Source organism: Panulirus ornatus, chromosome 31 (genome assembly GCF_036320965.1).
Source record: "Panulirus ornatus isolate Po-2019 chromosome 31, ASM3632096v1, whole genome shotgun sequence".
Lineage (NCBI taxonomy): Eukaryota > Metazoa > Arthropoda > Malacostraca > Decapoda > Palinuridae > Panulirus > Panulirus ornatus.
In genome coordinates, this window is record NC_092254.1 from 2,126,407 (window position 1) to 2,151,781 (window position 25,375).

General features: G+C 45.4%; 1 protein-coding gene across 3 annotated transcripts; it reads right to left on the bottom strand.

Moving 5' to 3' along the window:
* Positions 1-2,193: 2,193 nt before the first annotated feature.
* On the bottom strand, positions 2,194-19,346 carry LOC139758676 (pancreatic triacylglycerol lipase-like). 3 transcript variants are annotated; one of them, XM_071680266.1, is made up of 12 exons: positions 19,207-19,346; positions 15,996-16,252; positions 15,682-15,836; positions 15,074-15,187; positions 12,179-12,325; positions 10,068-10,188; positions 9,662-9,778; positions 9,069-9,191; positions 7,706-8,011; positions 6,515-6,647; positions 5,977-6,168; positions 2,194-5,010 (listed from the first exon to the last, which is right to left on the bottom strand). In XM_071680266.1, the coding sequence occupies exons 2-12, from the start codon at positions 16,177-16,179 to the stop codon at positions 4,596-4,598; spliced, it is 2,007 nt and encodes a 668-aa protein (XP_071536367.1). In that variant the 5' UTR covers positions 16,180-16,252; positions 19,207-19,346; the 3' UTR covers positions 2,194-4,595. The 3 variants fall into 3 exon arrangements, with proteins under 3 accessions (XP_071536367.1, XP_071536366.1, XP_071536368.1); XM_071680265.1 differs by having other exon boundaries at positions 12,179-12,328; XM_071680267.1 differs by lacking the exon at positions 12,179-12,325.
* Between the last annotated feature and the right edge of the window lie 6,029 nt (positions 19,347-25,375).

A 25,375-nucleotide genomic window follows, 5' to 3' on the forward strand; every position in this document is an offset into this window, starting at 1 on the left:
TTCCAGGACAGTATATCTTGACTGCATAGTTGGCCCTTGTTTAAGACAACCTTTAAGATAGAAAACGTAATGTAAAAGTTGATAAAAGATGTTGAATGAGTGTTAATATTTGACCGAGCTCCTGTCAGTGACATCCCGTTTTCTGGTGTACCATTCTGGCACAGGTCAGGTTTGTGTGTTCTCGCAGTGCCACTTCTGCCACAGGTTACGTATGTGTAACGTGTTGAGTGCTCTTACATGGATTGTGTGATGTAAAATGGTATGAATTGATTCGAAGTACATTCAGTCAGTGAAATGTGGAATGGAAAGTAAAACCAAAGAAATTGAAGTAAATTCAAAGAAAACGTGAGAGGGTTAAATGCAAAACCATGTGAAGAGAAAACAGAAACGAAATGTAAAGTGAAAATGCAAGGAGAAAATGGATGGAAAGATTTGATGAGAAAAAGTGAATAGAAAATGAGGCAACCCTATTCAAAACAATGATCAGCTGATGTCAGGGAGAATAATGCCCCGACCGTTCAAAGAAAACGGGGATATTCCTCCGCAGATGACGCCGTGGAAGCTGCCAGACGCCACCAAGTTTCAAGCATCGCCCACATCTTTTCCCCTCGTGACGTGGAAAATGGAAAAGTCTGGGGAAAACGACCAACCAGTCGGAAACTCTTACTGTCCATCTCTCTGAGAACGGGAAAAATTCTGTTCTTTCTAGTATATTCAAATTAAAATCCCGTGAAAATGTGGAGACTCCATTCAGTAAAGTTACCCCCCCACTCCCCATCCTCTCGAATGTTGTGCATGTGAAGGCACCGTTGAGGTAGTTCGGATGGTAGTTTACGACCTATTGTATATGCTGCTTAGGTTCGAGATTACGCTGCTGCTGTTCACTTGTTTTACACCAGTTTATGGCTAGTTAGAGCACTATTAATGAGAATTTAGACTCTATAGTATTATTGAGTAATACTTTTTGTTTTTATTTAGATATAAGGATTTATTTCATCAGTCTTCAAATTATTCATATTAATTTGTAATGACTTTCGTCCGTCTTCCATTTAAGTATTGTATCATTGTCGTGTTGATGATTACAATCAGGTAATTACTCATCCCTGTTAGTGGTTATAGTGATTACCGGTTGTTAATTCAATGATTGATATTTTGCCCAGCACTTGTGTGATTGCTCTGGCTAATCATTAATGTGATTACTCCTACCTAATTACTCACTGACCCCCGTCTGTTTGTGACACTCACTTCCTCACCTCTGTACGAGTATAGTCTGGAGAGAAATTGTCAGAGGGAATATACATTCTCTCTCTCTCTCTCTCTCTCTCTCTCTCTCTCTCTCTCTCTCTCTCTCTCTCTCTCTCTCTCGGAAGGATTTCTATTGCAGCGACCTTTTTCCTTCCCTAGGAAGAATACCACCATTGTCGAAGTATCAGATTTTATTCCCAGGCGGCCTGGATACTCACCTTTCCATTTCCAGGAGCTAAGAACTGGATCGACCAGTTATACTTGAGTTGTGGGTAAATGGTTCCATTTAGGTTACATTTGTGATTCAGTGGTTCCATTTATTAGATTGTTTTAGTGAGTGGTTACATTTAGGTTACATTTGTAGATAAATGGTTTCCATTTAGTTTACATATGTGAGTTATTGGTTCCATAACGTTAAAGGTCCTGTTGAGGACCATTTTCTCTTCTCCTTTGAGTAAATGGCTTCGTTAAAGACCATTTGAACTAAACTTATGTTCCTCGTTAAGAACGTTTAACCTTGTGTTTTGAGGAAACATCAGCGGAACTTTTCAGAAAGCTTTCCGTTCTTATAATTTCCAGGTTTTAGAAAGACTATAACAATGCTGGAAACTTTTAACATTTGCGAGACGATGGTGATCGATGTTATGGATCGTACAGTGTCCCTTACAACCAATAGATGGCAGCACTGCACGGGTCGAATCCGAGGAGACGTGTTTATTGTCTGGTATGAACATGCATTGGTCGAGTTAAGTAATGTATTACAAGTACAAATCATCCTTTTACGACCCAACAGACTACAGTGAAGTCGTAAAATTATCATATTAAATCTTCCATGTTTCCGCTCTGTTTACACCCTCACTGTCTTCTCTGTGCTTTCCATTTTCTGTTGTGAAGTTATTGGAAGTATTGTTGACTGAGGTCATTCTTTTTCTCTATCTGTGGAACATAATTACTTCCACTCTATCTATTACTGGAGTCTCTCTCTCTCTCTCTCTCTCTCTCTCTCTCTCTCTCTCTCTCTCTCTCTCACACACACACACACACACAACGACCATGCCACGTCGGGACCACCGCTTCTCACGCGATCAGAGCTGCACTTGGTTGGGTAACTACCTGGGAACACAGGGTATATGTGGTGGGCGGTACGCGCAGGCCTTAGCCTCGTCATATAGCAAAAATATCCTCATAAGTATTCCTCCCACACCTCATAAGTACTCCTCCCACACCTACTTTATTAGTAGTATAAGTTGTAGTAGTTTGTTAAACCTTTCCCATCACTTGCAAGAACTTTAGAAAGTATTGTATTAATATGCTTGGTCTACCCACGACTCTGCCCTCAGAGAAGACCACGTGTGAAGACCATCTGTGCTTTGGTCCTGAGCTGATGGCCTCATTTAGGGTCTGTTACACTTGTGCTTTCAGTTAATGGTCCCATCCAGAACCAGGTACATTTATTGTCTTAATTTGTCCCGTTTAGAAATAGTTAGATTTGTGTTCCGAGTTAATGGTGTCCCATTTTACATTCGATATATTTATGCTCGTGAGGTAATGGCTCCCAATTAGAACCAATTACACTCAGGTTATGGCGATGATGGCAACTGTTTCAGTTGTAGTTTGATATAACGACCCTGTTTAGGACCACCTTCACTTCTGTTGTGAGTAAATGGTCCAGTTTCCTACCACATCCCATTTCTGATCAAATGGTCGCATTTAGTACCAATTAATGGTTTCACTGAGACCAGGTATGCTTGTGTTGTGAGTTAGGGGACACATTCACACCAATTTTCAGCCATAATCTCGTTTGCTGAGTTTTTCCTCAAGGGAAATTTTGGCGTAAAAGGACATGTACATTGAGAATATATTTTATTGAAAATACATTTTTATTTATAGAGTTGTAACGCTAAGCATATGCGTGTTATTGAATGGTATGATTAATAGATATGAATTGACAGGTATATGGAATGAGATGCCTAGTGTCTTATTGATATGGTCCGATACATACATAAATATTTATGAAAATGAATATTTTACATGCGAGCATTAGAAAACGGGATGATGAATCACACGTCGAGTGAAGAAAATTGATAACATCAAATTATACAGGAAATTGTTGGTGACATATTATAGATATAAATGCACAATAGTTTTTTTTATATGTGTCAGCTTTACTGGAGCCTGTATTGATGGATATGTTTATCTTTTTAGCCGTTTATTATTTAACAAAGTTTATAATGGAAACTGGTTAATTGTAGTGATGGGAGGTGGACGTTGGTTGTGTGTGTTGGGGGGATGAAAGGGGGGGTGGGGAGAGAGAGAGAGAGAGAGAGAGAGAGAGAGAGAGAGAGAGAGAGAGAGAGAGAGAGAGAGAGAGAGAGAACAGCGGAGGGTTTGTTGGATGGGAGGTGTTATGGATCGCTTGGTGCGCCCTGCAGCCGCTAGATGGAACCACTGCACGAGTCCGCTCGGGGAGAGGGTGGGAGGAGGAAGAAATCACTCTCTCTCTCTCTCTCTCTCTCTCTCTCTCTCTCTCTCTCTCTCTCTCTCTCTCTCTCTCTCTCTCTCTCTCTCGCTAGTCAGTTTTACGATTCACTTGGATGTGTATCAGTTTACTTCGTCTCGTTTCCCTCCTCAGAAGAGCCAGGGTAAACAGTGTGGCTTAGCATCCTTCCCTTGCAGTTTTCCGCTTGCCAGCAGCTTTCCCCAGGCAGGAGGCGCTTGCCATTACTGTCTTTCCTCCATGCATGGAAATATGTTAATGTTCCAGGCCCTCTCACTCCATGTTCCAGGCCCTCTCACTCCATGTTCCAGGCCCTCTCACTCCATGTTCCAGGCCCTCTCACTCCATGTTCCAGGCCCTCTCACTCCATGTTCCAGGCCCTCTCACTCCATGTTCCAGGCCCTCTCACTCCATGTTCCAGGCCCTCTCACTCCATGTTCCAGGCCCTCTCACTCCATGTTCCAGGCCCTCTCACTCCATGTTCCAGGCCCTCTCACTCCATGTTCCAGGGCCTCCCACTCAGTGTTCCAGGCCCTCTTACTCAATGTTCCCGGCCCTCTCACTTCATGTTCCAGGCCCTCTCACTCCATGTTCCCGGCCCTCTCACTTCATGTTCCAGGCCCTCTCACTCCATGTTCCAGGGCCTCCCACTCAGTGTTCCAGGCCCTCTTACTCAATGTTCCCGGCCCTCTCACTTCATGTTCCAGGCCCTCTCACTCCATGTTCCAGGGCCTCCCACTCAGTGTTCCAGGCCCTCTCACTTCATGTTCCAGGCCCTCTTACTCAATGTTCCCGGCCCTCTCACTCAGTGTTCCAGGTCCTCCCACTCAGTGTTCCAGGACGCCACTCTACTTTAGCCTCTTTGACTACTTTTCCTCTCGTTCCAGCCGCCGAAGAACTTCCAGACTTTCCTTGTTCTCCACCACCTGCCGAGTTCTCCGATCTTGTCCTTCATCCTTCTCTTTTTATGAACGCCTATCCTTCTCCTGGCGTTCTCCATGATCTCCCTGGCGTTCTCCATGATCTCCCTGGCCGCCTGGTTGGCCGAGGAGGCCAGATTATTGATGAGCTGACCATTTCCCAAGCTATTGAGGCCACTGTTGACTGTGGCGATGTTGTTGTTGATGGTGTCCTCCACGTCGAAGTTAATGATGGTGCCGAGGATGGAAGCTCCAGGAGGAGGCTCCTGCCCAGGACACACCGGCTGCCACTCCAGCTGCCTCTGCGTGCCGGACCTGAAGGGCATATCCAACCCACAGAACTCATACCTGGAAAAACAAAAGTATGTCCAGTCCGCAGATCTCGGCTGGGAAAAAAAAGAGAGAGGAGGGGTCGGGGGGAGGGACATGTCCAGGCTTCAGAGTTCGGAGGCAGACTTAAAAAAAACATGTCCATGTCTGAAACCCCGCCCCTGGAAAGCAAGACTGACATGTACAAGACTCACAATTCGTGCCTGGAAAGCCACAGTGTATGTCCAAGCAGAAAAATCCGTGCCTGGAAAATAGAGGGGCCATGTCCAAGCCTCAGATGCCTTACCCTGAAAGGTAGAATGCCATGTCCAGACCTCAAAACCCGTGCCTGGAAAATAAGAATAGCAGGTCCAGACCTCAGAACCCGTGCCTGGAAAGGAAAGACTACTAGTCCATTCGGCAGGTTTTGGGCCTGGAAATTAAGCAGAGCACGTCTAGGATAGAGAACTCGTTCATGGAAAGCAAGAAAACTAAGTTCAGTCCAACGGTTCTTACTGGAAAACAAGAGAGACAATTCCAGGCCACAGAACTTGTGTTCAGGAGGAGCGAAGCTGTCGAAGACCACACTTGTGTATGCCTCCTGTGGAATTCATTTTTTCCAAGAACAACAAGACACAAGTTCCGACTTCAGTGGGACATGAATTCATGATCACCTCAATTCTTACCGTCTGGTCACATCAGCATTTACCATGTGGCCACATAGAGACATGTGGCATCACATGTGAGAGCATAACACACTGTGGAACATGTGAAGACATGTGGCATCACATGAGAGCATAACACACTATGGAACATGTGAAGACATGTGGCATAACATGTGAGAGCATAACACACTATGGAACATGTGAAGACATGTGGCATAACATGAGAGCATAACACACTGTGGAACTTGTGAAGATATGGTGTTGCACCAGTAGACAATGTAGAATCACTGGAAGTCCAACTGACGTTTACCATTAGAGACAGACACTAAGGGTGACGCACCTCTCCTGCATTTCGATGGAGTCTATGTGAATCCGGTTGATGTAGACGACGGATTGCGACAGGAGGCGCCAGGCGAGAGGGTTGTAGTAAGCCGTGACGTATACCCACTCCAGCAGGACGTACTGCAGGTGGCCCAGGTCCGCCGTCCCGATCATGTACGTGTAGACGTTGCCGGGTTCGAAGAAGATCTCCCTGGCGGAGGGAACGCAGTGGAACGGAAAGGCTTTGAGTAGATGTTGACACGTATTTCAGAGGCTCTATCTATCTCATCCACTCTACAGCGAATAGGTTAGATGATAGATTTGTAATAGACAGATACATACATCATTAACCATGAATATAAACACAGTTACAAGCACATAGACATGCATCTATACCATACTCTTACGTATATAACCACCCCAAGGTCTCCATTATCGCCTCCCTGTTCAAACCTACACCTTCTGTTTGCCATTCGAATTACATACACCTCGGTCAACACCCATCCCACAGCTCTCCCACAGCTTCAACACCCACAGTCAGTCAGTCTCTCACGTACTCCTGGTTCAGCTTGATACGTCTGGAGGCGCCGTGGGAGCCGAAGAGAGAGAGGTAGAATACACCCATGTCTCCCCCATGTTGTCTGGCCTGCCTGGTGAAGGACATCACGACGCTGACCCGGTGGTGGTAAGCTGCAAGGGCAAGGTCGAGGTCAGCTGCGCTCGTCTGGGGTAGGGGGGTCAGGTCGGGGTCATCTAGGGATCATGTCGTGTTTTGGAAGGTCACGTGGGAGTCAGGTAAGGGTCTAGGTGGTCATCTGGGGTTTTAGGGCGGGTTATAAGGGTCAGGTCAGATCATAGGGTATGGTTTGGGTAGTGGTGTTGAGGTCAGCGGGCAGATGGGGGTGATAAGGGACTGGGGAGGTGTGGTAGTGATGGGTCATGTCGGCAGAAGGAAGCATTACGAAAGGATATACAAGTCATGGTATGTAATGTTAATAATTTGACCAAATTGGTATTTATTTTTTTTCCTAATTTTGTCGAATGTCGAGATAGGGAAACCTCCATTGTGTGTGAGCAGCCCGTGGGCACTGTGTGAGAGCACTGTGTGAGAGCACTGTGTGTGAGCACTGTGTGTGAGCACTGTGTGTGAGCACTGTCTGTGAGCACTGTGTGAGAGCACTGTGTGTGAGCACTGTCTGTAAGTGCAAGTTGTACTTACAAGTCGCACTTGTTGTTGGTGTGCTACAAGGCGAGAGCATTGCACTCGTGTGTGTGTGTGTGTGTGTGTGTGTGTGTGGAATTCTTGCCAAATAAAAGACATAAACCACAATACATACATAACACCACGACATGTCACGTGGCTCACGTATCACAGTCGTATCTCTCTCAACCCTTTCAACACGACAGTACGACGCTTGAGCATGACGGTACGACCACCTCGTCAAGTGGTGAGGTCATCCATCATACCCAGTGGTCGTACCGTCGTGTCCGTGGGCCGTGCCGTCGTGCTACCGGGGAGAGGGGAGAGGGGGCCATTACGCCTGGTGCTTGGGGAGAGTGGAAAGCCGCGTAAGCTGTGGTTTGATGACCACATATTACTGTAGTCTGTGGCCAGGGACGCATCATGATGCGAGAGACTCAACGCCTGAGTCTTGTCTCTCTCTCTCTCTCTCTCTCTCTCTCTCTCTCTCTCTCTCTCTCTCTCTCTCTCTCTCTCTCTCTCTCTCTCTCTCTCTCTCTGAGCTTACTACAGAAGGGGCTGTCGTCTGCAGTGATGAGGTACATCTTCCTCCCCTCGGAGGAGGTGGAGGAGGTGGAGGAGGATCCGCCGCCGTGGAGAGGGTCGGTGTGGGCGCTGTGGTTGAGGGAGGTGTCAGCATGCGCGCCCATCCTGGCACATCTGGCCCACTCCTGCCCACACTGCCAGCACAGGCCCCTCCAGTAGTCCTCCCACGTGCCACACTCGATGGAGAGGAAGGGGCACCCGCTGTTGATGGATTCCGTGAAGTACTCATATGATCGGATATGATTACAGCCGATGAAGCGACGCAGGCCTGTGAGGAGAGAGAGAGGGAGGGAGGGAAGGGGATTTAGACCCAACTTCAACAGGATTTTGGGAAGGGATTTGCTAATATTAGAGGGATTTATGGAGATGCTTTAACACTGGCGTGATTTCATTAAGGGGATTTTCGTATTCCATCCAAGTCTAGGTAAAATCTCATCAGTAGGAAGTGGATGACTTGAAATCATTTCTGGAATCATGAGCGGCTTTGTGAGGGGCATTTGATGGGATTTAAGATACGATATCCAGGAGAAAAGTGGCTCAGCTGATCAAACGGTTGCCAGGGAACTGACGAACTAGAAGGCATTATATTCTTTTTCAGATTTTTTAGGAGATTTCTCGAGATCTGTGCGAGAAATCCTCATACGAGATATCGACACAGCGATTTTTTCTGTATGTGTATCACAAGGAAAAGAAAAATAACTTCTTAATTTTCATCGTTGTAAAAAAGTAATTTAATCAAATGTTTCTCAAAAAATGATTTGTGTTTTGTAAGAAGTAGCTCAATAATTTTGATCTATGGAAAGTAACGTAATCAGTTAGGTTGGTGGGGAAGTAACTTGATAAATATGAAAACTGACAATAAATTATATATGTATTTTGCTGCAAAACATTATTACCATTTATCTTATTCGGTAATGATTGTAAATCATTTATCAAAATAGTCCTTGTGACCTTCAGTATGAGACTTGGCCTTACAGAAGTTCCTTGGTCTTACAAGAAAAGGATTTGACCTCAGAAAAGGTCTTGACCTTAAGTAAGGCTCTGAGCTTGAAAAAAAGAAGGCAGTGTCCTTACAGAAAGGTCCTGGACCTTACTATTATCACCCTGGCCAGAGTCCAGCCTTGATTCCTCTGACCTTACGGGCTGTGATCATTTGTTTAGGGCTTTGACCTTACTGTACAGGTCTTGACCTTCCATAGGATTATGACCAAACCATATATTTGATCTCGCTCATGCTTGACCGTATGGGAGGCTGTGTGACCCCATCATCAGGACCAAGACCTTCCTTTCCCCTGTCCCCAAATATGACCTTAAGGTGACCTTACCGTAAGGGATGTTTCCCTGCTCCTTGGCCACGGAGTCAACAAAGTGCTCCCCACAGCCTGGCATGGTAATTCCACCGTTGGGGTAGAAGTCTATATGGCCGACGGACTGGAGCATTCCCAGACCTGTGGGTGAAAAAGGACACAAATGTGAAAATGGACTGGAAGATTTAAAAGGCCGAGTGTAACAGAGAGGAAGAAGAAGATGGAGAAGATAGATGGGTATTGGGAGGTGGTAGTGGTGATGACGAAAAGAAGAAAGAGATGGTATTGATGATGATAAAGATGATGATAAAGTTGATAAAGATGAAGATGATGATAAAGATGATGAGGGGTTTTAGACAGATTTAAGAGACTGTGTAGACGGCTAAGATGAAAGGATAAAAAGACAGGCGTGCGTCTGGACCACCTAATTTGCATATACTGGCAGACCAAGCCTGTGTATCGTATCCAGTGTTACACAGAAGCATTCACACTGCTCAGTACACTGCCGTTTCGTCAAGATACTCAGTACACAGTGTTGTGAAGTCGCTGCTCAGCACGAACGGTGTTTCATGACACACTAGGATCCTCATCCAATCAGCTACACGCCATACCTCCAGTGAGTATTGGTCCAGCGTCCGTGTGAATGACGTCCACAAACGTTGCGTCCGTGGCGTCCAGACGGACGACGGCGTCCGTCCCCTCGAAGTACGGCTCAGCCGGGTCAAGGCCTGCAGGTCAGAGGTCAAGGGTCAGGTCAAACTAGATGCTATAAGTGGTTAGGTTAAGGTGAGGTCATATTACTGTTCAGGTCAAGTGAGGGTTTGGCAGGTCAAGTGGGGGGTCAGGGGGTCAATTAAGAGTTTATATTAGGTCATGTTGGGTCAACTTAGATTCTTTCAGGTTAAATCACAAGTGCCTTCCCTACTACCTGTGCTTCTGCCCCAACTACCCATGGTTCCTCCCTGCTACCTGTGCTCAGCCCCACGACCTGTGTCGCTATACTAGTGTACCAGATACCTGTGATGCGGCCCAGGGCTTCTCCTCTTGCCCGCAGGTAATGCCCCGTGTACCCGGCCAGGTGGGCCCCCAGGCTGTGACCCACCACGTGCACGTGGCTCGGAAGGACGCCCACCGTCTCCTGTAGGGGAGGGAGGGAGAGAGAGACTGAACACGTGGTCTTCGTTATACATTGTGAGGAGAGAGAGAGACAGAACACGTGGTCTTAGTTATCCATTGTGTTGTGTGTGGTACAACTTGAGACTGTACCCTTCACACAACCTCTATAACACAGGCCGTATAACACAGCCTGTATGATACAACCTCTATATCACAGGCTCTGTAACACAACCTGTATAACATAGCCTCTATAAGACACGGTCTGTAACAAAGCCTATGTAACACAACTTCTACAACACAGCATCTATAACATAGTCTCTATAAGAGGATCTGTAACATATGTTGTACAGCACAACCTGTGTAACACAACCTGAACAACACCATCTGTAACTGAAACAACTTGTACTTTGTACCCATAACACAACCTTTATCTGTAATAAAACCCATTTATCCAATGTGTGGCATAAATCCTTTAAGAAAAAAAAACAATATCCAGCGTTTTTTTTTTTTCTAGCCTTGAAAAAAACACTTCTATTCTTTACGGCCAGTGAGGATCTATGACGTGACGTGGGAGGGGTGGGGATAGTGGCTCGTAACGGATAAAACGTAACGAGGGCCATTCGTGGTACGGTAGTTGGATAACGTGGGAAGTCTGGGAGTCCATCTCGGCCCCTCGTATCCCACGTTACCCTGCGAGGGCCAGTGTATCCCAGGGGTCGTCTGTGTACTGCATCAGGAGGTTGTGGCCATCATCACCGTGGGGGTCAAAGGTCAGCTGGGACACAGTGTTATATAACCACACTCGGCAGTTAGGGTCAAGTGGTAGATCTAGGGAGAGGGAAAACTTTTAACTATCGAGAGACTTTAGATTTAGAGGAGAACTTCGAATGTTTCAGGGTGTACTTTGAATTTAGAGAAGGAGTTTGAGTGTAAAGGGTCACTTTAGATTTAGAGGGAAGCCCCCGACAGTTAAGGGCGAGTTGGACTTGAGTGTGTGAGCCATCAGTGTGGGGGAGGCCCGGCTCCAGCTTGCCAAACCTTCCACAGTTGGTGATGTGTTTTGCATACCGATGCTTCGCTCAATGGTCGGTTGTGTATACCTCACACACACACACACACACACACACACACACACACACACACACACACACATGCACACACCTTTAGCAATAGCTTCAGTATTTACGAGGTGAAAACAAAGCATGATTTAATACCTTCGAGATATCCAAGTGTAAACCTTTCCAAGTCAAAAACTCTGGAAGAGCAATATTAAACATGTAGATTAATTGGTCTAAGTAGATGTATATTTTCAATAACGATAAAATATTTTCTAAATATATTATACAAACTTTATAACCGTCCCTTCCAGTAAATGGAATCTAGAAACGCGTCAAACTTGTGATGTTTATTGGATGAGTATCGTGGTGTGAGGACGTGGCATGTTAGGCCATACATAACAAACTGATAAGGATGTTCTTTGCATAACAAGAAATACGAGTACAGTATGTGGGTCATCAGAAAATCATGATAGTGGGTTTGTTAAAGAATTTCCTTCGTGTCTGTTACTGTCTGTACATGTGTTGATACGTGCTTCTTTGTCTGGCTCTTTGTCTGTGATTGTCTGTCTCGCTTCTTGTCTGTCCTTGTCTGTTTCGCCCGAGAGGTTCGAACCCACGGACGTGTGATTTCCCAGATCACTGGAAGAGCGCCTCTCTGCCCACTCACCACCACACATAATGCATCCAGATGACGTCAGGGTAGCTGGGTCGTCCCTCAGACTCGATGCGTCCTTTAGCGAAGGTCTCTTGACCCGAGAGCAACGCCTCCAGGACAAATATGATGATCTCATGGTCCGCACATCCACACATGATGAAACAAACTCAAGAGATTTCTACTTTTTTTTTTTAAGTTCTGCCACCAATCTCACCAGCAGCATAGTGTATCTCTACCACCACAACTACTACCACCACGACTACTAACCTTCAGATCAAGCTACCACCATCATTACTGACCTTCAGATCCAGCAGGAAGTGGCCCAGTATGGCCCCCAGCAGTCGTATGTTGGCCACAGCCTGGGTGTAGGGCGGGCCCGAGGCCGACAGCCAGTCCAGGACGACAACATTGAGGTCGTCGTACTGAAGGAACTCCTGCACCATCTTCTGCTGGGGGGGGAGGAGGAACCTACGTTAGAAGGGAGGTACTTCCTGAAGGAGGAGGCTGTCTGGCGACTGCTTCCTGCCCGGGTGGGTGGGGGCGGGGCCTGGTGTGTGTACCTTCTGCAGGAATGCAGTGTGTTGTGTCCCTCTTCAGGCAGGATATGCCGTGTTCCTGTCTATCTGCCTCACACATTTTTTCCCACATTTTTCTTTTCTTGTTCTCTTATTTCTCCCTCCTTCCTTCCCCTCTTCCCATCTCCTCCAATAAACCTTCCCCTGCAGCGCCCCTGTGTGTGTGTGTGTGTGTGTGTGTGTGTGTGGTATGTGTGCACCACCACACGGCCCAACACGAGTGTCAACACTGGCAGAGGTGACCCACCGTCCTCCACGCTTCAACAATTACTTTCCCGCTTCACCACAGCTCACTCCGGGCCCCGCCAACACTCGCCAAACACACTCTGATTTTATAGAATATAGAAAGCAATCGCCGTTGGTTTACTTGCTATATAGAACGTTCAGAAATATTTTCCACCATCGATCTCCATTTCTTCAATACAGTTAACGGTGACATATGTATCATTTCTTAAAACTTTCACGATTATTTGTCTTCTTTGTATTCAGTCCTCCTCTTCCCAAACTAGATTGTCGCTAAAAAATAGCACATGTGTGTTCGCTTTTATAGTTCACAAAAAAAAGTTTTTTGAACGCCAGTGTTCGTCTGTCTTTCGAAGCAACCATAAATGACTTGCTGATCAGACAAAAGAGGAAATGATTTATATAACACCAAACCTTTTCTGGTCATTAGTGAAGCATATTAAATCACTTTTAACTCACCATTTTATTTTCCATCTTTCCTTACAAACATTTTCTCTTTCTTTCATTTCCTGTTCCACTTTGGACGGTGGAGCTCCTGCAAGTTGGAAGGATCCAAGTTTTCAGAAGTAACTTTCCAGAATTCCAGTGATCCTGGAAACGATTTGGTCTGCGATTCTTATCAACACTGGAATGTTAGACTGTATTTGTATGATTCTGTGTTTTGTATCACGAAATATTCAAGCTAAAGACTGCTCGGTCTAAAGCTAGCGTAGTGGCTGTCCTAACTTAGCTGAGGGACTTTCCTAGCATAGCCTAGGAAAAAAAATCTTACCCTAATGCGGAGCTTTCCTAACCTAACCTAGCAGCTCTTCTGACTTATGTCAGCTTATCCTAACCTAACCTAGGTTATTATTCTAACCTAGGACAATCTAATATAACATAGCATAGCCCAGAGAAACATTTCTAAACTCAATTACACTCGCCTAACCAAACATACCGTAAACCTAGCCTAACTTAACCTAACTTATCATAAGCTAACTCAACACAGCTTAGCCTGACCTAACATCCCAGAGTCTGAGTTAACCCGAGCTATTCCAATGGGCTTCTCCCTCGGGCGTCTCCCTCCTGACGTGTCTACAGCCCACACTTGTGGGACACTGGTGGAAGAGGCCTCATGCTGGGCCTAATGTCTGCTCGAAGCGACTAATGGCGAAGGCGCGCATCCCTCTACACAGACTTAAACTCATTATTGAAGCCTATATTGAGTATGTGGTGGGTGCGTGAGTGTGTGGTGGGTGTGTGAGTGTGTGGTGGGTGTGTGAGTGTGTGGTGGGTGTGTGAGTGAGGGGGGGGGGGGTGGTTGGATGTGGATCTCGGGGTGTGATGGAATCTGTGTGAGTGCCATTTGCAGGAGGCTGGGAGAATTTAAGTGTGCTGGCTGAGAGGTTTTGGAGCCTGGATTGTGTGTGTGTGTGTGTGTGTGTGTGTGTGTGTGTGTGTGTAATTAACCATTTGCACATTACAGGTTAAGATTTCTACACTCACAGGATCCCCATCTCGCTATGTGTTTACACACACATGTGAAAATATATATGTAATTAGCTGAACTGTATAAGCAGAGACAAAGTCTACACTCGTGTGGAACTCATCTCCCTGGTAGTATCTCTTCATTAAGTAAATACCTGAGCTTCATAAGGTCTTCTGTCTTTATCCTGACGACAGTTGAGGCGGAAGGAGAGGTGGGATGGGAAGGTGCCTTCCGCTTCATCATCATGTTCCTACCTGTATTACATTTTTGTCCCTTCAAATAACCTCGTTATGGACCATCAGGCCTCTTGTTATCTGTACTTCCATGTCCTTTTGTACAGTTGTCCTGTTTCTATCATTATTCTTACAACACCAGTACAGATAACCACGCCATGGACCATCAGATCTCATGTTATCCACGTCATAGACCATCAGATCTCATGTTATCCACGTCATAGACCATCAGATCTCATGTTATCCACGTCATGAACCATCAGATCTCATGTTATCTTCCTTCTTCCTCACCTCCCGTGTCTGCAGCATTCACAACTCCAACAGACACTATAATGCCACACGTATCTTCCTTCTTAATATGCAAGTATTTCCTAATGGTCTAATTTAACTTGTATTTGAGTAGTTATATTGTACCTTAGGGTCGTCTACTGTACCCTAGGGTCGTCTGATGTACCCCAGGGTCGTCTACTGTACCCAGGGTCGTCTGTATCCCAGGGTCACCTGATGTACCCCAGGGTCGTCTACTGTACCCCTGGGTCGTCTGATGTACCCCAAAGCACCCGACCCTGTAACCCCGACCCCACCAGAGTACCATAATACATTAGGGTACTGTCGAACAATACAGTATGGATACAATGAAACAATACAGTAGGCTACAGCAGTAGAATACAGTACCTTGAGCCACCTCTTGTCTCCATGTTCCAGATAGCCATGCGTCAGCACCTTGACCCTTCGGCCAGCACGGAATCCAGAGCCCTGCACGCCTCTCAGGTCGCCCACACGCAGCCTCTGCCGACAAGCCAAGTCACAGGTCAGTCAGGTCAAGGGTAGTCTAGAAGTAAGCTTAGCGTTGGAGAGAGAGAGAGAGAGAGAGAGAGAGAGAGAGAGAGAGAGAGAGTTGTTGGAAAACATGGAACAATATTAATGGTCCTTCATTTCATGTTATAATTACCTTTAACCTTCACACCCGCTGACCTGCCTCCCACCTACCATCGTCACCACCACCCGTGAACACCCCATCATCAGCCCTGGTAGTCCTCCTGACCAACCCCTAGCCACCCCTGACCAGCTCTGCGTTGAGCCAGAGGGAGAGGTGTATGGGGGTGGTGCCTCCTGCTTTACTGTCTTAATTTGAATTACAATTTAGCTTTAGAAGTTAGATCAACTCGTCCTGAGTTATCAGGGTCTCCTAGTATGTCCTTCCCATGTACTGACCTGGTAGTACTACCTATCCTTGCTATGTACTGACCTGGTAGTACTACCCATCCTTGCTATGTACTGACCTGGCAGCGTCTGGGGTTAGCCCTGGTGTACAGGCAGAGGTCGGGCATGATGACGTCCAGTGGTAGAGGGTAAACGTTGAGGGGTCTGGCCAGGGAGAGGAAGGGCTGGTCGATGCTGAAGCAACCGTACACGCCGTAGCACCGCGTCGTCAGCGCTGTCGTCAGGAGAGAGGGAAAGAGTCAGTATGTATATATCATAGAAAACAATTATTTTTTTTACGATTGAGGTCATTGCTTTCTTCTCGTACGCATTTAGGCTGCGTAAGTAGGAGAGACACGACCAATGTAAACAGAGAGACTGAGATGGGACGTACAATCTGTGGAGTTGCTGACATGAAGGCTGGTGGCCGGGCTGACGGACGTGGTGGCCTCGATATAAGGGGTGTTCCCCCTCCTTGCCACACGGTCTGTCACCCCAGACCGAGTGTAGGGCAACAGACCACTCGGTACCAGCGTCAGGAAGGCCTGCAGGGCCATGATGAATGCCGTGGGTGTCATGGTTACCGTACAGCACAATCACAGTCTTCAACACTGTTGCATCTCTCTTTGACGATAGTCTCAGCCTCTAACCCTGCAAGATAGATGTCTTGGTCAATCTTTACACACACACACACACACACACACACACACACACACTTTTGGTGTAGTGGCTAGCGTTGTTGACCGTGATTTCGCGCAGGCCAGCATGGATTCGAATCGCACCGAAAGTTGGTAGTAGTTTATATAAGTACTTTGTTAGTGGGATCCGTAGAGTACAGAGCGTTTCATAAAGTACTGAAGTTCCGACTTGATTTAGATGTCGGTTATTTAACATCGTGTTTAGAATAACATTAAAGATTAATTGTATTTTGTAATGGTGGACGATGCCTACCTCTGCTGAGCCCCGCCTGGCAACAGAAAACATACAGCGAAATGCTAATTGCAGCTAAGAACAGCCCAATTAAACTTTATTCGGAAATAAACTTTGTATTTACACTTAAATGATAATAGCAGAGAGGGCTGGAGGAGTATGGAAGTTTTATGAAAGGAAATTATAACATGAAGTCGCTAGTTTGCCAACAGTTCTACTTAGTTTATGGTAATATAAATCCAGAGACTGAATATATATATATATATATATATATATATATATATATATATATATATATATATATATATATATTTGACTTCATGTAATTACTCTCAAACATCACATTGTTAACACACCAGATAGTCACCAGCAACAGAATATGAACAGCTTCAGTGACCTCTGCTGAACTATGTCATTTTTCTGCTCTGTTATGGGAGAAGAAACGTCATGAGAACCCCAGTCATGCAGCGTGGCCTCGATGCCAGCTTTAGCACAGCTTGGAAGCTTTACGGAAACAGTTTTTATAACATTACATAGACCCTGGGAGTGGCCAGCTAATCTGCCTTCACACAAAGCCACAACTGTGTGAATAGTTTGGAGGCAGGGTAGTGATGTCATGACTGTATTACAGAATGACTGTAATCTGGTGTCATGTATTACAGGATGACTGTAATCTGGTGTCATAAATGATACGATGTGGTCCAGGTCTTCACTCTGATGATGTGTGGTGGTTGTACCCGATACTTGTGGTCCATCTGACTGTTTGATCCAGCCAGAGACTCACACACTACCAGTAATGCTGATGCCGGAAGCCATGATGGAGGGTAGTGTACTACGCATTATGAGGTGGCGATAGTTGATGTAATTCCCTTAGTAAATGTTCGTTACATCAGCGATCCTGAGGCTAATAGTAGTAGTAGTGGTAGTAGGTAGTAGTGATAGTAGTGGTAGTAGTAGTAGTGGTAGTAGTAGTGTAGTAGTAGTGGTAGTAGTAGTGATAGTAGTAGTCGAGGTGGGCTGGTGTAGCCTGGTGGTACACACGGTCCTGGGGGTCAGTGAGGAACATTCCTATCTCGTCCAGTCTGGCTCTGGGTAATTGATGATGGGGAGACGTGAAGCACTGGTATCTGCATAGCTACGTCGCCCCGCACAGGAACCTCTCTGGGGGAGAGAGAGAGAGAGAGAGAGAGAGAGAGAGAGAGAGAGAGAGAGAGAGAGAGAGAGAGAGAGAGATAGAAGATGAGGAACTGAGAGAGAGAGATGGAGAGAAGAATAGGTGTGAAGACAAATCATAGCAAGAAACACACACACACACACTCACACAAGAAGGAAGTTACTGCACCAACCTCGCCACCGTCACCTCCTATGATGACTGTCTTCTCGTGGTCAGAAGATGGCCTAAGGAGGTCAGTTGATAGGCTGGAAAAGGTCAGGAGACAGTATGGGGGGGGGGGGAGGTCAGGTCTGGGTGAGAGAGACGACACAACAGTAAACAGATCCCCTGATGTAGTGACCTAACCTTGGGAACAGTTTTATGATGACAGATTTTATCGTGTGTGTGTGTGTGTGTGTGTGTGTGTGTGTATGGTGGACGTCCTTACCATCTGGCTTGTCATTCTTCACTTGGATCAAGACGACTAACGGTTGTAGGAGAGGACCTCTGTAGTCCTCCACCCATGACGTCCCACCCACGTCAGGAGGGCGACAGCCTTGCCGTGTGCCTTGTCTTCCCTCACACCATCTTCCATCCACCTCCTCCTCCCTGCCTCCTCCTGATCCAGCATCTTGTAAGAGCAGCATCCGAGCGGGACTGTGTCAAAAAGCTTTCTGACAGTCCACATACAAACAGCCCACTCAACCAACTACTTTTCTCCAAGACAGAGTTCACTCTCTCGTAGAAATCTACGAGGGTTGTTGTACATGACACTGTTTCTCTACAACCATGTTGTCTCACTGAGGTTGTATCACTTCTGTAGGAAGTTATTCATTTACCTTTTCATTAGTATTACAATCTCCCGAACCTTACAGGTGATAGTCCTTCACCAGTTTGGTCTGTATGTCATTACTATTTAGGAGAGTTTTTCATACTCGCGTTGTGCCCTCGTTGAACTTGTATATATGTGTATTTCTGTAAATGTGTGCATGTGTGAATGCACGTGTGAGAATACGTATATTTTTATATGTTTGGGTGCATTCATGTGTATATAAACGCGCAGGTGTGTGTGTCTGAGTACAGGTGTATCAACACAGAAGGGATAAAGCTTTAATTAAAAAATTCAGAATCCTATCAATATTAAATCCCACACATGCGACACTGCGTCAGAGAGAGAGAGAGAGAGAGAGAGAGAGAGAGAGAGAGAGTGGGGGAGGACCTGTTCATGACACCCCCCCCCCCCCCTTCTCGCTTTGGCAGTCTGGCCATGTCTCCCCGTGTGTAGCTCTGATGTAAATATATATATATCAGTGAACGCACGAGTAGATATCAGTTGATATATGAATATGAAGTGTGTGTGTGTGTGTGTGTGTGATTCTTGCATGTGATTATATATGTAACACCAGAACTCTTTTATTGAAATTTGTCCTGGAGAAATGACTACTCACACAGACACACACACACACACACACACACACACACACACACACACACACACACAGACTCACAGAGAAGTACTCACATATTCAAGTCGCTGGTAATGTCCAAGTTTTGGGGGTCATTTATGATATCCTGTTACGAGTGGTCACTCCTGACTGTCTCAGTCCTCACACTGCGTCACCTCACGTCACACTGCCTCCGTAACGGTCGCGCTGACCTTCAAGTATGTCACGATTGAGGTGCCACGTCATGTTTTTTGCCTGCGTGGGTGTGTGTGTGTGTGTTGATGCAAGATGGCCGCGCTCTTGACTCATTATTGTTATTTCTCTCGTAATCGTCTACGTTACTCGAGTTATTGGTTGTTACTCGTGTTACCAGTGTTGTTACAACCCATGTAACCGACAGCGTTACCATAGGTGTTACACGCGTTACCAACAGGGTCACCAGCGTTACCACCACTGGTGCTACCAGCGTTACAAGCAGTATCACCAGCGATGGTGTTACAACTCATGTTACAAACATATAACATAAACACACATCTTTAAGTCACATCTTGTGGCCACACTATGACGAAGATGTTGTATAAAACACCTAACACACTAATTGCTTTTCATAACATCAATTATCGTAAACTGAGATAGGAATAATTAAGGTCAATGTAGATTACCAGGCGTTCATCATGGTAGAAATAAAAACGCAATCACTTAAGTCCTTCCTATGTGGGAGATGAGAATTATGTGTTTACGATGGATGGCCGAGGTAATAACTAGGAATGATAAAGAGGCATAAAGTACAAGGAAAGGACAAGAGGAAATATAACTTTAATTATATGTCTTTGAAAAATGTTAATTACATTATGTATGCATAGTGTGACGTGTATGTGTGTGTGTGTGTATATAAAAATGATGCATATATACAAGGTAAAGGGAAGAGGCAAAAAGAGAGAGAGAGAGAGAGAGAGAGAGAGAGAGAGAGAGAGAGAGAGAGAGAGAGAGAGAGAGAGAGAGAGAGAGAGAGAGGCAGGCAGGCAGGCGCGAGGCCCACAACCCTGGTAGTACTGGTCAAAGATTAACCCATCAATCACCAGGCGATTACAAAAGAGGATTCCTGAGGGATTACTTGGCTGTGTGGGGTGGGGGGAGATCAAGGGGGTAGTGTAGATCCTCCCGGGGATCTGAGCCTCACCGGATACCTCGATAAATAAAAGCCATTTCATATACACTCTGATCCCTCTCCCACCTCACCAGCCAGGGAGACTGATTCCTCACTGAACGGTCGTGTGTGTGTGTGTGTGTGTGTGTCTCTCTCTCTCTCTCTCTCTCTCTCTCTCTCTCTCTCTCTCTCAATTTCCACTTCACACCCGCTGAGGTCGGCAGATCCCGCGTCTAATCACGAGTTTGTAGAGAAAGGTTGGAAGGCGGAATGTTTCCTGTTTCATCCATTTTTCACTCGAAGGAAAAGAAAATGTGATGAAAGAGACGAAAAGGAGTCACTACCAAGGTTGAAAGTCTGGCTAATGGTTTCCCAGTGTCGCTGTGGATGATAGCGGTACGTTGCTTCGAATCCTGGTTAATAAGGATGAAGAACCCGGATGTTTTTTGTTTTTTTTTTGGAACCTTGTCCAAAAGTCTCGCTATCTTGGTTCGAAGCCTCTGTGCTTGGGTTAGAGACTCCAGTGTTTAGACACTATATTACAGTACCGTGGTTCGAAGCCGTTAGCTAGAGATCCAAACGTACGTCGGTTCGAAGCCCCGGTATTTTAGCTTGACATGCAAGTATCAGGGTTCGATGCTTGATGAATGGTTTCTATATGGGTTTAGATTCTTACGAAACAGATGTAAGAGGACTTACCCCAAAGGTTGTGTTCGAACGATGGATGGGATGGTATTGTGGGTCGACCTTCTCTCCACACGACTGAACGGATGGTTAACAGTTGGCAGGTGGTGAAATAATGAGGGTCAGATGTACACCAACAGAGGGAGGGAAAGATAGGGAGATAGAGGGAGAAAGAGAGGAATGAGAGAGAGAGAGAGAGAGAGTAAAGGGTTAAAGCGAAAGAGAGAGAGAGAGAGTAAAGGGTTAAAGCGAAAGAGAGGGGGGAAATAATAGGAAGAATTAAAGATAGAATAAGCGAGAGAAGAGTTAGGAAATCTGGTGTTTCCCCAAGGTTGAGTTCCTATACCTCTCATGACCCACCTGACCACACACACACACACACACCCAGTCAGCCAACCAACACATGTGACGTAACCCAACGTGAGGTGGTATTCCTCCACGAGAGCAAGATTTGGCGTCATAGACTTGTTTCTTAACACTGGGTAGTAATAAACCACGGCAGCCATGGTGATCAAGACAAGTGGTAGAGGAGGGGGTCTTGTGGAGGGTCGTCTGGTGTGTGGGTGCACCCGTCCTCTCCCTGCTGCTGAGTGTAGCGCAGCCTTGGAGCTGCAGGAACCCCTGGGTAATAGAGAGGCGGATTCTTAAACTTCATGATAGTATATGTGTATTAAGGTATATGTTCTATGTATGTATACATGTACGTGTGTTTGTATAGGTAGATGTAGGTATACATGTACGTGTGTATACATGTAGCTTAACGTAAACTGACGACACAGACAGCTCCAACACGACCCGGATTCATTAAAAAAAAAAGACGTTTTTAAAATTCCTTTAAAAAGCATGATAGAAACTTTATTATCAATAATTCTAAAAAGCATGATAGAAACTTTATTATCAACAATATCTAAAAGCCAAGAAATGTATGTACACAGTCTTGATATATCAGTATAAAACTCGTCTAAGTCTCTTAATGTAACGCCTTCATGTTGGAGATGATGGAGACAACGTTCGTCAGAGGACAGTCGGATTAGCCTGGATGTTTACAACTCTGTCATCCTGGCGACAGACGTAAATAATTATCAGTCGCAACCATGCGTTACGAAGCGTCCAGTCTCGTAGTTTCTAAATGGGACGTAATTTCCATGTCATTTTTCTTTTGAAATATACACTGTGCAGGTCATATGTCATGTTACTCGTTTATAACAAATGATTACATCCAGTAGAGAAACATTTCCGTTGGACGTGTGAAGTTAATTTAGATCTGCATATGAGGAATGATCAGGCATTGTCAGTTGAGAGGGAGAGAGAGAGAGAGAGAGAGAGAGAGAGAGAGAGAGAGAGAGAGAGAGAGAGAGAGAGAGAGAGTAACGATACACTCCACTCCTCTATGCCTCCTGGAACCCATCCAATCAGCTAACTCCTCATGTAAATAAACATTGAAGTCGTCCTATACCCCCACGCTCCTTTCCTGCTGTTTCATACACACACACACACACACACACACACACACACACACACACACACACACACACACACACACACGTCATTCACATCCAACGCTTCCCAAATGTCTTTTAAATGATTCCTTTAATCAAAGGGAATAATGCCTGTGATGGTAATTAGGACAGAGAAGAAAATAATAGGCCCATATATCAAAGGTGTTCTTAGATGGTCGTTAGCTTCTTGCCTAATTGAATTACATTTCGTTTGTTAAAGGATGAGACAAACTACGTCTACTTCCTGTAGAATTTCGTTTCTTCATTATGTAGAAAGTGTAGAAGGCAAACAGAGAATTATAATGCGTTTCTCACTGAAGTGGTGATGAGAACTGTATCATTGCCCAGGTATTTAACATGTTATATTTTGAGAGAGACAGGATGAAGTCATAGTTTAGGCATTTAACATGTTAATCCTACTAATCCCAGCAGTTCTTAATCCCGAATCCCAATCTCACCAACACGCAACGATTAATCCCAGTCCCTAGCATGACTCCCACACTCTCCAATCTCTCTCTCACCAACCCCAATCATCGCATTCCCAGTCTTTATAACCCAAGTTCCAATCGCCACAATCCCAGTTCTAATCTCACCCGCCCCAATCCGTAATCCCACGAAAACCCAACCAATCAGTGAGGTTATCCTCGTCATTGTGAGTACAACCCTTCACTCTGCCTGTCATATACAACATACCAGAGCGATGTATATGGAATTCCATAACAGTGGACGTCCATTCATCAACTCCCCTGGGGTAAAAATAGAGAAGATATGAGGAATGTTCTAGTTACAGATGACGGAAATGTCAGTTTTCATACCTGTCCATTTTCTGTGATGCGTGGTAGAAGATGGGATACACACACACACACACACACACACACGCGCACACACACACACTGTAAATGACTTGGTTGAAGAGACAGACTCGTACATTAATGTGTTTGCTGATGATACAGTGGTCGTGAGGGACGTTAGAAGCGTGGGCGACTGCATCACTATACAAGGGGACCTTGACAAATTCCAGAGTTGGTCAGATACGTGATTGATGAAGTTGAAGCCATACAAGTGTAATGAGGATATGGTTTATGGTGTGAGAAGACCTCGATATCATGGTCATCTGGCAGGAAAGAAGCTGCAGGAATCTGTGTGTGAGAAAATATTAGGAGTCGACATCGTCTCCCTAACTTGACGCCAGAGTCCAACCTGAGAGGAACAGTTAAGGAGACCAACTGTCTGTTGGCAAAGATTATAATTGCCATCAAGTTCGTGGATAAGGAAGTGTAGAGATCTTGACATCATACATTTGGCCAAAACTAGACTATGCTTTTCAGGTTTGGTTACCGCATCTGAAGAAGCACAAAGAGCCAATAAAGAAGGTCCAGAGGAGGACAACAAAGATGGTATCAGAATTAAGAGCCCTGAGGTACACGGAAAGGCTATAGAGGCCATGAATTTGCCCACATTGAAAGAGAGAAAGGTGAAGGGTGACTTGATCACAACTGTTATGGTTATGTTCTTAACGCAGATTGATGAAGTGGACAGTGAATAGTTCTTCAAAAGATGCAAGAATTAGAACAACACGAAATTAAGCAATTAACATAGCTATATAAAGCAAAACTTTTAGAGCATAAAAGTTATAGATACAAGGAAGAAACTGAGGAATATATTATGAATGTGGGCAGGAATAACAAGTTAAGAAAGTTGTATAATGAAGTACAAGAGACGAGGCCCCACGAGTGTAGAACTCCCTCCCTGTACAAGAGATGAGGCCTCACGAGGGTAGAACTCCCTCCCTGTACAAGAGGCCCCACGAGTGTAGAACTCCCTCCCTGTACAAGAGATGAGGCCCCACGAGTGTAGAACTCCCTCCCTGTACAGTACAGATGGATGATTATACATGTTAATTTGCTGAATAAAGTTACGTGCACTATTCACCATTCCCCAGGACTCACCTTTTAGTCCCCCTCCCTCACCCACGTCCCCAGGCAATGCCCACAGTCCCCTCCCACCTCCGCTTACCATTGGAAACATGTGTCAATAAAACGGTGGTTGGGAGCAGCTACGCAGCACACCATCACTGTTGTCTCTCCCTCGCTCGCTTTTAGGGAAATATGTATAATTTTTGCTTTTTTTTTTTTCATTGAGATATATTTAGGGTTTTATATATGTATATATATCTATAATTTACTGAATCTGCATTTCCAACAGATGGACATTTTGAATATTTTTTTTTTTTATCATTTTACATTTTCATGGCAATGTTCCATGCAGCGCCCCACTTGATCTGCATTGTATATGTGAGTGAGTGTATGCGTCAGTCAGTTGGATAACCTGGGAACGAATCGACGACCCAGTCAGACAGTCTGGCACTCGGCCAGTCAAACAGTCGACCAGTCATTCATCAGTTGCGAGATCTTGGTCATTGTCTTGTCAGTGTACTGTGAAGCTGCAAACCACACAGTTTGACAGTCACTCGGGCATACAACTCGTGAGTCAGACAGTCAGTTCCAATAGCTACCAGTCCCCAACCAGTTAATCCTCACCACCATGTATTCTCTGGCCTGAACTCTCTTCTCTCTAGTGACTTCTACAACCCAGTCATTCAAGATACAGTCTCTACAACACGTTACACTTAGATGGTCTCAGGGGAAGATCTACAAGAGATAATAAAGAGATAGAGACAGACGGAAGAAGTGGAGAGATATTGTGTTTGTGGACAAACAGACCTTATTGAGAAAGTGTAGACATGCGGAAAGATTCTCTCTCTCTCTCTCTCTCTCTCTCTCTCTCTCTCTCTCTCTCTCTCTCTCTCTCTCACTGTAGGGGGCATCGCTGCCATCTCCTGGTCCATTATTCACCCCAGCCATCTCCGCCCCGACAGCCAATTACTTAATGGGATGGGGAACCTTCAAACCACCC

Coding starts and splice junctions, on each gene's coding strand:
- LOC139758676 (XM_071680265.1), bottom strand. CDS start 16,179: ATGACACCCACGGCATTCATCATGGCCCTGCAGGCCTTCCTGACGCTG. Junction 15,188..15,681: donor CTAACCCCAGACGCTGCCAG/GTCAGTACATAG, acceptor GCTTGTCGGCAG/AGGCTGCGTGTGGGCGACCT. Junction 6,648..7,705: donor AGACGACAGCCCCTTCTGTA/GTAAGCTCAGAG, acceptor TTGCCCTTGCAG/CTTACCACCACCGGGTCAGC.